At 36.9% G+C, this 17,465-nt stretch overlaps 1 protein-coding gene across 1 annotated transcript in view; it reads right to left on the minus strand.

Moving 5' to 3' along the window:
* Nucleotides 1–15,074, minus strand: part of wwc3 (WWC family member 3) — a 44,390-nt gene extending 29,316 nt beyond the window's left edge. Inside the window, exon 1 of the mRNA XM_082190104.1 lies at nucleotides 14,688–15,074. Within this exon, the coding sequence (XP_082046230.1) occupies nucleotides 14,688–14,833 (146 nt within the window). The 5' untranslated portion in view covers nucleotides 14,834–15,074. The remainder of the gene's footprint in view (nucleotides 1–14,687) is intronic.
* Nucleotides 15,075–17,465: the final 2,391 nt, after the last annotated feature.

The raw sequence follows: 17,465 nt of genomic DNA on the forward strand, positions 1-17,465 counted from the left end.
TTTAATGCACACTTGTACTGTGTTTTATTCAGCTCTTACAGTGATTATCTGGAGTGAAAACAGATGCTTCATCTTTTGTGTGATGTACAATAAACTTCATAAAACTCATCAGTAAAGTTTTGGCCATCATTGAGACAGGGTCCGCTACAACAGGCATGTACTACTAGAGGATAAAAGTTATAACCGTAATTAAACTAAACTATACCCGTTCTATTTCAATGCAGTATCTCTGACTTGAACCAACACCGGTACTGACATTTTCAGTGCGTGAGATTGTCCTGTTTTGTTGCCATTATGTGCTCTGGAAGCTCCGCCCTTTTGCATTTAAAGGGACACACAAAAACTGTGCGTTTTTGCTCAGCCCCCCAAAAAATGCCAATTTCAACATGCTATAAAATATACAGGGGGATTTTGAGCTAAAACTTCACATACACACTCTGGGGACATCCAAAACTTATTTTACATCTTGCCAAAATCAAAAGTGCAGTATAGGTGTTGAAGTTTGGGCAAAATTTCTAGTGCATAGACAGCCAAGTTTTATCCAGCATATGCACAACAATTAACTAACATTAAAATATATAAGGAATATTTTCCATTATGACAATATTTACATGCACCAAAATAAAAAATTTATAAAAAAAATCACATGTAATGATCATATAAATCACACATGTATGATCATATAAATGGCAGTCTCAGTTCTTCCTTTATGAACTGGAACTCAAGGTTACTGCATTCCATGTAAAACAGCTTTATATAGATATAGCCTTGTAGAATTATACAAGTTGTATATTATAAAATAATATAATTTATATTATAAATAAATATTATGTCTTCCAGCTGAAAAAAAAAGAAGTAATTTAAGATTAAACTAAATATTCACATTCGAAGACTGTAAATAATTCAGAGCATTAGCTTTAATGGGCCAGCTTAAAGGCCTCAAAACACACCAAGACTCACAACCACAGGCAACTCACTTCCCACTATACAACACAGCAGGAAACACACTATATACACAAGCATGATGTCCATTTCCTAAACCCGAACTACAGCTTTACAGCAGGTCTCCTGCTAGGTTTATCGAACTCTCCCAAGGACAGAAGAAAAACATGCACCATGTAGTTGAGATTCTCACACAAACAGTAACATTGGACATAACCCGAGATGCGGACCTCTGACAGGAAACAGGACCACCCTGCATTCTCACCAGGAACCTCGGGTCAATTTCCTCTTTCTGCAGTGCTTTCAAAAACAAAAGAATAGCAGATCCCAAAAGCTGAGCTCTGAAATCTGCATACAAAAAAAAATTTCAGAATGAAACACTGAATGAATCAATAATGAATGAACATAAATATACACCACTGCTTACTCCGTTGTACATCATGAACATTGTTTGGCACCAATTTTGAATGCGGATATTTTGTTGTGCCCCTAGACGCCGTGCCCAACAAAAGCACAGGCCTGAGCAACGATATGCTAAATGTTTCATACACTGGCAGAGAACATTCATCAAAACGCTTCTGCCCTCAGACTTTATTCAGCACTGAAGTTACTAGCGAGTTTCTCAAGCGAGTGTTTTGTTTCAGTTCCTGAGAGACCCTCTGTGCTCTGAGAGAGCTAATCTTCCCATACCACGCCTTTTCTTCCAGAGAGGAAAGCAGCTCTGCCAGAAGGAGAGGTCTCGGAGTGTTTAGCGGGCTGAATCCCAAAACCCGTCATCGGCAGAAAGAAAAAGAGTTACGGGGCCACGGGTTATTTTAAGACTTGGGAATTTCTCAAATACATTTTGAGCAAAGCAATGTGTCCCAGCTTTTTAACCAAACAAAGAATAAATGTCAAGGCCATTTATGTAGCACAAATTGGAGTACTACAACAATTTCACCATTTAAAATCTTAGTTTAAAAGTCCAGCTAGTTACTTCATCAGTCTACAAGAGGTAATCATTTGGCTTAAGAAGTAAACATGTCCTCTGTCATATTCTGAACGCTTTTTAAATTAAAATAACTTGACGGGGTATACTTTTTGGGATTGTCTTCTCTTCAGGGAGTAGTTTCACTCAGGAATCCTTCTACAAGGAATGTCAAAGATGCACTCTGGGTGTGCAGGCCAAAATTACAAATCAAATCAATTTAGCACAAGACGCACAAGTCTGACATTTGCGAATTCTATAATCATCTATTCTACGCTTTGCCATCTCCCCGATGTTTCCCAGTAGATATTTCCATCCGGAACGACACACTTCTCCCTGGTGGGAAAGGCATGTGTAACTGGAGTCTGGGCCGTTGGTCCAGGCCTCGTCTGGACATCCACCCTGTCGCTTCTTCAGCTTGAGCCGTTTCACAACAACAAAGAGCCAGTCCAGCATTCCGCCTGCAAATTAAGATGCTCCCAAACAACAGGCTCTGCATTCCTCGTCAAGAATGTGTTTCTCTAAAAATAATATACCCAAATAAACTTAATTATAGTAGCCTGGTGGCAAAGTTTTAATGCCTCTGGAGCTCCAAGGACTTCTTTCTTGGTTCCGCAAAATCCAGTGGCAGAACTTTTGTTTTGGCAACCATATGTTTTAAGAAGCATTTTCATTCGCAAGCTGCTGTTACAGATGTCACCTTTCATGTGGGCTGATCAGCTCTGTAAAACTTTATGAGGACCTTTTATTGGGTTAATTAATTCGCAGCCTTCATTTAGACAACTTGTCGCCATGGCACAGCGCGGCCTCTCCTTTGCGGTTTAACGTTTAATTGTTTAATGGCTTGCTTACCACCATAATATTCTATTGTTAAAAAACATGACACCACTCTACAAACCAAAGGTTTTTAAGAGAAATGGAATTGCTTAGACACTGCTAAATTATGTCTCATGCAACCTCAGCAGGTATTCTACTTGCTTCCAAAGGATATACTATAGTATACACCATCCCCAGGGTACTCACCAAAAAACAAGGCAAAAACCATCTGAATTAGATAGAACAATAAAATAACAACATTAGGATGGACTCTAATTTTTGGAACACATTTTTTTTAATAAATTAATATAACAACAGACATCGGCAGTCCATAAAAGAAGATACTTATGGCCAGGCTAATCCTGATACCATAACAGCATAAGCGTTTGTGCTATGTATATGCTGGGATCCACAAGTGTCAGTCTAAAAATTGCATTCTCAGTTTAAAAGACTGTATCAAAACTTTGTGAGGAATTTCAATTATGTTGTTCATTTCTGTCCAGGCAGCTGAGTCAGTGCATAAGACAGCACAGGACAGACGTCTCCTCCTATCATTATATACAGCATCTTATAGAAATAGGTTGACTATAAGTAGATCTGCTGAAGAACTTCCATTCTGACACATTTAGATACAGCCATCCTTGCTATCACTTTCACAGCGAGACAATGATAGACAGGGAAGATTGTACAAAGAGGAATAGCTGAGGAAAATTTCAAGTTTAAGAGGAAGTCAAATAAATAAAATGATATATATATATATATATATATATATATATATATATATATATATATATATATATATATATAGAGAGAGAGAGAGAGAGAGAGAGAGAGAGAGAGAGAGAGAGAGAGAGAGAGAGAGAGAATAAATAAGTTAAAATTAATTTCCCCCATCTCCGCCTTCAAATTTTGTTAATAACAATTAAACGGGAAATGTTCTAGGCTAACTTTTCCTGAAATGTAGAAAAAAAGAATAAATCTTAAACCCAACTAGACTAGATAAGCTTATTAACTAGATTAGAGGTAGGAATGCACCGGTCATGATTTTTCATCGCCGATTCCGATTGATTTTTATTTATTTTTTACAATCAAATGGACCGATTCTGATATCGGTTAATGATTTTTTTTTTCTTTACGCAAATGTATTTGTTGTTTATTTGCTCTATTACAAAGCTAAACCATTTGAAATTAGAGGCAACCAAGCATTTTAATCACGAAGTGGATTGCATAGCAAAAACAGAATGGTTTGACTTTAGCTTTGTGGAATTATGCTACATAAAACATACCTGCAGGCTGCACGTAACAAAAATAGCAGACGGGCTGAATGAAAATATAAATTCACTCTCTGCCAGTAGGTGGCACTTATGGAACAGCAGTGATATAGCTTTTCCTTAGTTAACGCAGTAAACAAAGCAGTGCTGTGCTTATAAACACTAATTTGATGGGCATTATATGGAGGTAACTTTTGTCAAAACTTTTCTGACAGTCAGTTCCCTTCAGAGACACATTCCTTTAAGCCTTCACCCTCAATTCAATATTCATATTTCCAATACTTCAAATATTTTGAACATCGCGAACAGTGAGCTTGCTGTGCCTGGTACAGTATTTTCTCTGCTTGCACGTCTGTGCTCTCTTCTCCTCTTTGTGTTCAGCGTGTCCCGTCTCTGGCCTGTGTTTATGTGATGTTTACAGACTTTTAAATATTTACACACAAATGACATAATGGGAAATTATTGCAATGCAGTTTGTATTCAAGTCTGTTACAAAGATCGGCCAAAATAACACATAATAAAACAATAAATGCAGTAACTGATAAAAAAGATCCGAAACATCTGATATTTCTCCAACATTACGGACAACAAATTAATAGTAGTAATAAAGCAAGTTAAAACTTGTTGAATAATTTCTCAAAAGGTCCTTAAGGGTGAATGTGTCTGTCATATTAAAGTGTGGTGAATCAGATTTTTTTTTGGCACTTGATGATCTTCAGACAGCCATGTATTAAAATTCCTTGGTAAACGGCCCTGACGAGTTTGGTACATCCTGCAAAGCTAGCATTCCAGACATGATCGGCATAACCTTTGTGTGTGACCGAGTGCACCTGGCATGCTTAAAAATCAGAAAGACGCAGAGGTCTAGGTCTAACATTTTCTGATTTTAAGCTTTTAATAGGACAGTCCTTCCTCTGTAAGACATGCTTACCCGCTGAAATATTGCATAGTCGATATCACTGATATCACACTGATTTCATGCTTTCACACAATTTTCTGGACTAACTCTTCAGGGTTGAAATTAAGTCTAAGATGTACTTGTATTGTGTTAGTACTTTTCTGAAATGGATCTGATACTAGTGACAGAACAAACTGTCCAAAAAATATGCCATAAACAACAGGACGTGCGGCCTTGACCAAAAGCTACACCACTGACACATGAGTGAGCAGTCTGATAACAGGAATCAGATGATACTCTCACTCACAAGCTCAACCCCTTGAATCAGTAAATGCAATGGAAAAATCATTTTACTTTTACTTACTTTTAACCAACAGTGTTTGGTGTTTTTGGTTTACTGGAAACAAGTCAACATCAAATTAAATATTGTGTCCACATTTACTAAAGTTAATTAATAATGATAAACTGTTAATAAATGTAAAACAATTATTATAATAATGATCAATAAAAAAATGACTGTACAGGAGAAAATATCAATATCCGAACTTGAAAATGTTTTTTTTTTAAATCCTGCGACCCCAAACTTTTGAATAATAGTGATTGTAAAATAAACAGTTTCTCTTGCACCTAAAATATTACATGAAATGAAAGCAACATTTCTGTTAAAACACAGAAGTGTCACTGACAGAGCTCAAAAACGACTGATACAGTCCACTTGCACTTATTACGCACTAGTCTGCATCAAGACTACACAGATTAAAATAGGCGATTAATTGGCACCAATAACCCATGATACAATCAGTTATCAGGAAAGATCCATACCGATAGTTTTTCCGGGATGCGTCCAAAAAGCAAAAAAAAAGGTCCATCGTCATTATACAGTACGAGAGCGGCCTTTAGAGGCAAAATCACTGATGCCTTATGGAGTTTGTTTTGACTTGTGAGACTGTAAGCTGCACAGAGCGGGACACTTCAGATGCGGATTTAAAACATAGACAACAAAACTGTACAGTACATGTTTTCTTATCATTATAAATTCATTAATTTGTTGACTAGATGCTGCATTAGTAGAGAAAAAACAGCAAGTTAAAACAATGTGACAAAAATACACACAAGTCCAACCCAAATGTTTAATGTCACGATTGTTACAATCTATTTGCATTTAGCTTATATCCACCTGGTCACTTTTATGCAGTCGTTAGGCAGCGAAGTTGCATATTTAAAGCTAGTGACGTGAGAAAGCAAACTGATATGTTCATGTAGCTGATAGAAACATATAAACAAATCAGAAACACATCCGATTTTAGTTCTTTAAAATTCAAACACATTTTGTTGTGTACACACACCGACGCCGCCCAGCTACGACTCGCAGCTACGAGGCTGTTCAAAATCCCTCCGCGCCACAGAGCGCCACTCACATAGTTTTCTATTAAAGTGCCCCTATTATGGTTTTCAGATATTCCCTTTCATGCAGTGTGTAATATAGCCTAGCGGTTTGTGAATGTAAATGTTCTGCAAAGTTGTCAAGTCGAAAGTGCACGATAAATAAAGTTATTGTCTCCCAAAAGAAAGAATAAACTCAGAACCGCATAAATGAGTCGTCTGTCATTCGAATACCACTGCATTGAGGTTCTACATCACTAGATATGACATTTGCATAATGCCCGCCTATGTTGTACGTTTTGTCGCCCATGAACAACTTGATGCCTACAAACACATCATTTTACTGACGACTGCTTCTCCAATCTCGGAGTTCAAAGCAGGATTCGCAAAACACCTGCTCTAGAAAGTTGGGTCAGTAGGTCTATTTAGTTTATTTGGACCAGCTTGCTCCTCAGAATCACAACCTGTAAGAATGAATAATTATTGATGTATATATTTTCTACCAATATAATTGAAATTACGTAGTTTTGTGCTTTATATTGTGTAAGTTTTCGGCTAACCCACTAACTCATGTTATTACTGTCTTACTGAAATAGTTTGGCAAATCAGCTGTGGGCCACTATTACCTAAAACTGTGTCTATTAATGTAGATTGTCTGTCATTCTTACTACTTTGAGTAAAGATAAAGGATGGAGCAAGATTTGTTGTGAATCAGTCATTCACGTTAGTGCTTATGTATCCGGCTTGAATAACTAGTTCTTCCATTAATGTTTCACCACGACACGCGCTAGGATTGATATGGTAAAATCTACGTCATCGTAACTGTCTTTACAGTGCGTACAATCGCTGAGCTTTAGGAAGCCTCCAGACGGAGCTTAAATTCAGTTATGGGAATAGGGATTTAGCTTCCGACGCACGCTGCAAGCGGTACACCAATCGAAAAACAGACTAGGCCATCTGGCCAATCAGAGCAGAGAAGGCTCGCAGATAATAGGGATTTAGAGAGACTGATTTATCCGTTGAGTCGTTTGAGAATCATTGAGAAATGTGGTGATGTGCAATTTATATTTTGAGAAAATCAAAGTGTTTTTTGAACATTTAAAATAGCATAATAGGGACACTTTAAATTACATAATTACATATTTCTCCCAAATCGTTGTTTAAGTGCATAATGACTGAGCATTTTTCAGTAAATCGTTTGTCTTTGTGTGGCTTTAATATAGTGTGTGTATCAAATTGAGATGAATATTTATAGGGTTTAGTGCTGTTTTTTTGTTGTTGTTATGATGTTCAGCACTATTTTATTTGGAGAATAATGTTTGTTTTCATTCAGTATCCAATTTAAAAACCAGCGGTTGATTAATTGGTTATCGGCCAGTGCGGTCCAACCTAGTTATCGTTTAAAATCCAGTCTCGGTCGACCTCTAATAAAGTTCAAAACATTTAGACAGGGTGCAATGGAATTGTGCAAAACTCAACTCTTGCTTCTTTTTTTTAAACCAAAGTCAACATCTTAAAAACGTGTCTATCATTGGCCCAATTCACTGAAAATTAAATATATGATTAACATTATAAACAAAAAATAATTAAATCCACTAAACGTCCAAATTTACTGTGTTCTCAAGAATGTAATGCGAGTTCCTAAATGTATTGCTTATTTGGGGTGGTCTGGTGTAGTCACAAGAATTTTGGAACCTAAGAAATAGATTGTGGTCCAAAAAAAAGAAGCTTGAACCCTATGGCTTTACAAGGATATGTTTGTAATCTCTCATCATATAGAGCCCATGACAATAATTGGAGTACATAGTATCTACACAAACTGTTGTCAAACCTTCCAAACAAACACACTCCGCATGAAACAAAAGCCATGTTCACCAACCCCCTTTTAACAAAAAAATACTTGCCCTCCCTTAACCGACATAATGAAAACACCAAGGGAAGCAAAATAGCACTGAGGGGCTTGCGCTCATGTGAATAACCTTTTGGCGCTGGCAACACGGCTTCCACTTTCCAGAATAATTGAATTTGGTGTGCTTTGTGACCACGTATAAAAGCTTCCCTTTGCCAAGCGGCAGGCCTGGCTGTGGCCATTGCATAACAGAGCCTGTAAAGAATAAAGGGAGAGCCGCTGGGGCCTGGGCATGGAGGGAGGGAAGACACGTGGGAACTGCTGCCTCCATTGGGCAGCTTTGTCTAGGGCCGATCACGGGCAGAGTCCCTCAGGCATTAGTGTAAGCATGCCTGACATTGCACTCATTCCACAGTCACAAGAGCCTCCCCACAGAAACTACGCTGGAGCAAGTGGACGAAAGAGAGCGGACACTTAGGGAGTCACCTTAGGAAACCATGCAGCGGACAGTCTTTACGGCAAACGGACGCAGGCGATATTCGCTGTTTACCCGACAATTGTCTTGCCGAGGTGAAGCGCCCTTCCTTCCGCAAAGCCCCTCTTGTAAACTAAAGCACTGAAGACAATACTGAAAATATTGTCTAAAAAGACCTCTTTTTTGTTATTGAGATTAAAAGATACTAACGTTCTCACTAAATTTCAGAGATGAATTCTAAAATGTGCACTTCTTTTTTGCACAGCCAGCACTGCGAGGTTTGATGCTAAAATTGCAGTCATGTGACAATTTCAAGCCATGACAGAAATGCAATACCAGAGATTCATTTTTCACCTTTTTTTTCGATGGAAGTCACACCCAGCGAAGAATGATTAAAACTTTACAGATACATCCTAAAGGACGCTTACAAGCAAACGCCACAACATAGAGGCAAAAACGGGTTAGGGTATTGGGAATGGTTTTAGGATATCAATGAAGGTTTTCAATTTGTCCAAAAGAGAACTGGTAGCATGCAGTTAGGGAGTGAGGGGCAGGTGCTGGAAGATGGCCCTGTTTCACAGAGGAGCTCCAGTGGTTTCCCAGGTGACTGTGCAGTAAATTCACACACTGACTCCAATTTTCACTACAAGCCGTCACTGGGCCTGAAAACCCGAAAACTCATGTTCACTGGTGCACAGTTGATGCTCAAACAAGGTGGTGGTGTAAAACATCATGCCCATGATCAACTTCATTTCCTCTGAATATTCTTTTTCGAATAATAATAATAATAATATACATTTAATTAACAATATTATATATTAAAGGAGAACTCGGTAACTCTAGCGAACTCTTGTCACTTCTTCGCTGATTTTCCCTTTTGTTGTCGCATGTTTTCCCCACGAGCTCCCCCTACAGCTGTGGGGGGGGGGGGGGGGGGGGGGGGGTATATTTCACAACACAGTCGTAAAAAACTCATTTGCGGCGGCCTCCTCCCCCTCTCTACCGCTGCTCATGTGCGTTTGTTTTGATCGGAGCAAGCCAACTGTATCGTGTGGAGCTTTGTCTACCGAGGTGGGTAATCTGGTAATACATCATACATGCGTGTGTGTTTATGTCGAATTGCCGTAAAGCAATTTGTGTTTCGCGCTCGTTCTCGTTCTAGTTCTCGCTTATCACGAGACTTCCAATTTCTAACTTGCCGGGACGGCAGTGTTGCAAGTTGCAAGGTTGGTTTTCCGCCTGGGAACGCTGGGGGGAGCGGGGAAAGTCACCAATATCACCAGAACAGGTTGTTTAACCATCCAAATGATTTCTAGACAGTTTTATTAAGTTAAAAAAGTTACCAAGTTCTCCTTCAACTACAATTATTTTATTTTTGAGGTAGGGTGTACTAGTGATTAGTGCTCTGAAGCAGGACCTCAGATAATCTCTGAAAATAATGGTAAAGAACTACAGTAAACGTCCATAAATGCAAGCTCAAAATAATATCAAGGACAGGAAAGCTGGAATTTCAAAAATGATGGATCAGGCTTTTAGTTTTCAAAGTGAATTATATTCTACTCTAATGCTCTATGGCCTTGTTTGTCCTTAGAGGTTCCCAGAAATGACTATACTTCATTAAAGGGAAACCAAAAATGAAAATTTATTCATAATTGACTCACCCTCAAATTGTTCCAAACCTGTATGAATCTCTTGTATGAACACAAAAGGGTTACTGAATATAATATGGGTAACCAAACAGTTGATTGGCCCATTTACTTCCATAATATATATATATATATATATATATATATATATATATATATATATATATATATATATATTCCATTCTATGGAAGTCAATAAGGCCCATCAACTGTTTGATTACCCATATTCTTCAAAATATCTTCTTTTGTGTTCAGCAGAAGAAATTCATTCAGGTTTGGAACAACTTGAGGGTGAGTAGCCTAAATGATGAGGGAAATTTCACATTTTGGGTGTGAACTATCCCTTTAAGAGCCTGAGGAATAGATACAAATATCTGATAAGATGTTCCAACTCAGTTTCTCTGTCAGAATATTTTTCTTTCTATATAAATTAAGCCCAGATCATTAAAATAATGAACAAGATGTCAATTAACTTTCCACAAATCTCATGCATTTACATGTCAACTCAAAATCTGCTTTACTGCCAAGTGTGCATGGGACAATACTAAGTATGACCAGCACTTGCACTTTTTGGTGAAATAAGATGATTGACCCCCAGACTAGACTAACCTGTTCTGAGAGAACAACAGTCAATCTTAATAGATATGCAATCAATAAAGTCCACAATGGACAAGACTGTAATCAGATTGTAATGTAATGTAAAATACAGCTGTAAACCTACAAATTTAGTTTAGGTACAGACAGGACAAATAAAAGCAGAATTATCAGAGGCTATACAGTGCATTAGTAACTCTGATACTTGATTCACAAGTTCCATTGTGGATGTTCTTCTTGTATTATTTTCAGCTATTTTGCATTCATACTGACTCAATGACAGAAAACACTGAGAAGAAGGGAGAGAGGAAAAGGGAGAGAATGTCATGAGACCAGCTTTAACTCATGTCGCCCACATGAGCGCCCCAGTTCAATGTGTTGTCCTCACATGTCCACCTCAACATCTGCTGGATAACTCCTTACCGCTCTCCTGACATGAAAATATGAGATTTCTCAGACTCTAATCAGCTTCACATTACAAAAGCATGTCACCTGACTTTGTCGAGGGGAGCCTTCAAGCAGATCAGGTTTTTCTTATCTTGATTAATATCAAGCTACTCCATTCCTTCTCTTGAAAAGGAGAGGAAAAGTGGAAGAAGGCGTTAAAGATGCTTTAGAGTGAAAATGAAATATACACCACATAACACAAGAGCAATGAATGCAAAAGTGAAAGACTTTCAATTTGTGTGGGATGTTGCAGAGTCCATGCCTATGACAGCGGTGTGATGGTAATGACAATATCAAAAGTAGATTCACTAATTTGTGAGGCTATAATGATGTTTGCTTTTTGAAAATTGTACTCAAAATACAGCAAAAAGTATTTATTGTTATTATTACTATATTACGTAAACATTAGTGGTGAAAATGTAATCCAAATGATCTGTTCTCAGCACAATGTGACCATCCAATTAAAGTCAAACCATGACAGAACTGCCTTTGAGGTGGTGGTCTGCTTGCTCATTGTTTTGACACGAGTGACCCTACAAATTAAGATGAAACCATGTTAACTACCCTCAAGGCAAAATCCTCTCTATTTAATTTACACAAGGCTTCAAGTGAACTTGTGTTTAAATGAGTTGGGCTGAAAGGCTGGTTTCTCTGCTGGTGAAAATACAGACCTCACAAAGCACATCCACACTGCTTTCCCAGCGGCCCAACTAGCATTCCATACATATTTGCACATGGAACTCTTGGAACTACAGTTCAATTCTCTCTTTCATTTGCACACTGTTTACATTATGTGACCATTTTAAAAAAATAACGCAGGAAAAATATATGCTTTTAACAGATGAATTAAAATAGCAATAAAATACAGTATGTGATTTGCCTTTCTACTATTTCTTAGGAAAACTGAAGCAATGGTGCAAACTGTTTTCTGTTGATATTCTAAATTCAGAAATGTTCAAACTTACTGCAAAGAGATCACCACACATTCTATAACGATTTTTCAAAGACAAAAGTAAAAGAGAGAGCATTCTTTCCTGACCCTATAGATCCATGTTACATGCTGATGTCACTCAAATATATATTTCATCAAGGCCGGAGAAATGGAGAAAAATCGATCATAACTCCAGTAAACTATGGAGTGCCGCAGGGATCTGTGTTAGGCCCTCTGTTATTTTCAATATATATGATGCCACTTGGAAATATTATAAGGAAACATGGAATTAGTTTCCATTGTTATGCTGATGACACTCAAATATATATTTCATCAAGGCCGGATGAAAACGCTAAATTTTCCAAATTGACAGAGTGTGTTAAAGATATAAAAGATTGGATGACGCGTAATTTTCTTTTATTAAATCCAGACAAGACAGAGGTAATACTTATCGGTTCAAAAAACCGCCCACAAAACCTCGCACAATACAACTTTAACATCATAGGATGTCCTGTTACTTTATCCGCTACAGTAAAAGACCTGGGTGTTATACTCGATTGCAACCTGTCTTTTGAAAATCATATTTCATATGTTACAAAAACAGCCTTTTTCCACCTTAGAAACATTGCTAAGCTACGTAATATGCTATCAGTTTCTGATGCAGAAAAGTTAGTTCATGCATTCATGACCTCGAGACTGGATTACTGTAATGCTTTATTAGCTGGTTGTCCTGCATCCTCAATAAACAAGCTACAGTTAGTCCAAAATGCCGCCGCTAGAGTTCTTACGAGATCAAGAAAATATGATCATATAACACCGATTTTATCATCACTGCATTGGTTACCTATAAAGTTCCGTATTAATTACAAGGTATTGCTACTGACTTATAAAGCCCTAAACGGCTTAGCTCCAGTCTATTTAACGGATCTTCTATCGCCCTATAATCCATCGCGCTCTTTAAGATCACTAAATTCAAGGCTTTTGGTCATACCTAGGATATTCAGAACCACCAAAGGAGGGAGAGCATTTTCACATTTGGCTCCAAAACTCTGGAATAGTCTTCCTGATACTGTTCGTTGCTCAGACTCGCTCTCCCAGTTTAAAACTAGATTAAAGTCGCATCTCTTCAGCCAGGCATTCATATAATCCCACAGTTCAAACTACAATCCGGCCTCTGGCTCATAGGTGCCAGAGGAGAACTGGCCCCCGACTGAGCCTGGGTTCTCCCAAGGTTTTTTTTCTCCATTAGGTCACCTGATGGAGTTTTAGGACACCATTAGGTCACTTGATGGAGTTTTTCGGTTCCTTGCCACTGTTGCCTTTGGCTTGCTCAGTTGGGGATATTTTGGGGATATTTAATTTAATTTTATCAATCAATAAATTCCTCTTGAAATAAACTTTGTTGTATTATTTAAATTTAATACTGTGAAGCTGCTTTGATACAATCTGTATTGTGAAAAGCGCTATACAAATAAACTTGACTTGACATGCCGTTACATCTAGATTTAGCCAAGATGACAAATGAGGGAAATGATGCGGGTGACAAGGGGCAAATGCCAATGTGTATCTTTTATATTGACTGACAAATAGGAATAGCTAAATTGTTGACACTGATAATGGGGGATCTAAGTATAATCAAACCTATATCACACTTAAGGCAACTCAAGTCAATATCACATAACTTTAGTCATTAACACTGATTGAATTCTATTCTGAATTAAATTTATCGTAAATAGTCTTTGAAATGGTATTCACTGACTGATTATTTTGTGACAAGGGAAGATTTTAGGATGCTAAAATTTCATCACTCTGCTGGTTAACATATATACAGTTAATATACTATATGCTTTTTACATTATATTATATATTTCCTATATTTTAACAGCAAATAAATTAATCACGATATACACACACAATAGAAATATTATAACTCATATAAATCATTTACATCTCTACACATATCTTCTTTAATCCTAATTTAGCAATAATCTTGGAGTTCTACTGTAAATTTAAGCAACACATAACTGGCATGCACTGTCAAGTATTACACTTGGGACTTGTTTAATACCATCAGACATTAGATGAAGGGACAACATCATCAAAAAGGTTATGATGCTGTTTCATACAAATCCAACCAAATAGTAATAAGACAAGGAAGTTCATACAAACAAGATTAAATAGCCATTTTACTGGACTTTTTCAATGAACAGTCATTGAAAGACAACTCAGAAACGTGTATTATTTGGACATAATGTGCCAGTAAATTGGCATGACAAGCACAAAGAAACAACCAGCCATATTACACTGTGTCAGCTCTGGCCTGTGGAATGAAAACACTTCCATTCCTAACTGTGCAACTTCCCTCGCTTCTTAATCATCACTTCAATCTGAGCCCCCGCCCTCTACAACCAAACAATCATCAAACTTCAGCCAATAAAGCATGCAGAACCTCTCACGGTCACTTTTACCTGTCTCTGGGGTCGATCCATGAAGTTTGTCGAGTGTTGTGGTCAATGTAAAAGACTCTGCCATCAAAATCCCTGGCTTCCTCCCAGCCCGGGGGCAGCGGCAGCTCCGAGCTCTCTCTCCGCTTACAGCTGCTCACCCACGGCATAGCGCTGCTGGGACCCCCTTCCTTTACTCCAACAACAAATATAGCACAACTTTTTACTGCATTACAAAAGTTTAACTCCCATCAACTCTCGGAAACAGAAGACTTCACGACGAAGAAACAACCGCGGGTCAAATCGACACAGGCAGTCCTGCATCCACCTTTTCCAAAAAGTTTTGCAGCGCTCTCATGACTCTGTGTGTCGGTCCTCCATGTTTGACTCTATCTACCATCTTTCATTCCACACTGTCCATATTCGGGCAGGCGTATTTGCATAAGCACCGCCTCCGAATGCATACGTATATGAAAGTAAGCCAATAGTGGCGCTCGTATGATTTTGGGATTGTTGTTGATGGAAGTGGATGCATTTTTTTATCCTGACCATGTGATGGGTGTGATTTGTTGTTTTTAAGAATTTTAATAAATAGACCTATATTTTTTTTTAAACGTTCCTCTTCAACGTTTATCTCATTGGTTACATTTTATTTACATTTTATTAAATAAAGATTTAAGATAAAGTTAGAGCACTAGACGCGTAATTTGTCTATAAAAAAATCAAAAGTTACAAAAGTGGCCTATTCATAATTTCATACGTATTTCCTTTCGTGATTGCGTGGTAAACTGTTGTAATATAATTTGGAACATTTTCCAGAAATACCGTTTACACCTTATCACAGAAACTCAAACGCTTCATAGTCACTTGATTTGGTTTCCATTAGTATAAGAGCGCCATCTAGTGATGACAGCCTATAGCTCTTTTTTCTGCATGAAGCAACAAGTTGTAGATGTGTTGTTGTAGTAGCCTACATTTAACATATTTTTTTACTCCAGTGAGTATCTATAATAAATTATAAACATAGTATTTTATTTGTTCTGTTTTGTTCGTTATTGTTTGTTGCATGAACATATAACCTTCCCCATTTCATTTTTTTCTCTCTCTCTGAGGCCTATATTCAATCACATGACATACTGTACTGGCTTACCTTATACACATTTTAAACTTCTGAATATTTCTTAATATAAATAATTAAATTTGAGTATTGTAGTCCCCAGTTTGTAATATCTTTTCAATTATCTAACATCTAGCCTTTAACCCATTTGTGCCCAAATTTTTCTGAATGGTTTCATGCATGTAGTCGTGTTAATAGTGTCCTGTGTGAACATGTTCTGCATTTATTTTCCCCAGGCTTTTTTTTTCTTCTTGAAAATCATATTTGAATGTGCAACAACTATAGTTGCCTAAGGGCAAATATGTTGCATGCACCCCCTCAATGTCAAATATGATTAGGAGAACATTTGGCATCTATCTCAAAATAACTGCTTTCAACAGATCAATCTTTATTCATAAACAAATTTATTATGTATAAAAGTCGAATAATATTTGATGTGAACCCAAAAAAGCTGCATCTAGCTTATAATCTCTTGAATATGAAAACACAACAAACATCAAATCCATTTGTCTTAACCCTTGTGCGCTGTTCGTGGACTTTTTGACCCACATTCTAACTTTCATTCATGTTGATAACATGGATAATTTGACATGGTTTAGTGTAAGATTTTTGCCCATCTTTTGGAAAATGCAGTTTTAAAAGTAACAAATTATCACTTTAACCAGTAGATGGCTGTATTTGCTATATGACTAACTGAAAGACATCTTTTCACTAGTTTTTCCAGTTGTATTCATATCTACATATTATAAAATCACAATTATAACAATAAAAGTTACTTTTTGTCGAAGTTTAGGCATTTTTTGTCCTGAAAAAAAAAATCTGTTTTTCAACAATGTTATATTATGATTAGAATCAAATGAATTTTGTCAACGGATAAAATTCATCCTCAAAATCAGAAACAACACAGAACACACATAGACAGAAATTAAGTGGCACATTTTAATTTGTAGAATTATATGAAAAACAGATGTTTTAAATTAATGATAAACTCTAAAGACTCAAACTTTTCTCTTTGTAACATACTGATCAGGTTTGATTCTAATCATAATGTAACGTTATTGAAAAACATCATACAAAAAATGCCTAAACTTTGACAAAAAGTAACTTTTATTGTTATAATTGTGATTTCATAATATGTAGATGTGAATCTAACTGGAAAGACTTGTGAAAAGATGTCTTTTAGTTGTAAAATTTTTGTACTTTTAGAGCTACTTTTAAAGTGATTTTATTTTATTTTATTTTTTTATTCATATACATTTTGTGGCGTAAAAATGTCCAAATGTGGAGTAAAAACATTAATAAACTGAGTAAAATTACATTTGTTTAAAAAAAAAGAAAAAGATTTTGATGCCTGACGTCTCTGAGATATGTACTTACAAGGCATTTGCCCACCGGCAACTATAGATGCCATTTGGACTTTTGACCAAGTATACAAAAAACTATAGATCTCTTGTAAGATTTGTTTTGTTTGGATGATTCTAGAGAACCTTCATGATTATGTAGATATATATATGTCAACAAAAAATTGTTATTAGTAACATGAAAATGACCTTTCTTTGGGAGGGTTTGCCTTCGCCATGCTTCCTGAAAGTAGGGGTAGGAAGTTGACAGCCTCATGTGACTGGAAGGAAGTGGAAAGCTTCTTCTTTTTTTTTTTTTTACTTGAAATCCTTTATTTGGTTGTT

The sequence above is a fragment of the Leuciscus leuciscus genome, assembly GCF_965113295.1.
Source record: "Leuciscus leuciscus genome assembly, chromosome: 14".
NCBI lineage: Eukaryota > Metazoa > Chordata > Actinopteri > Cypriniformes > Leuciscidae > Leuciscus > Leuciscus leuciscus.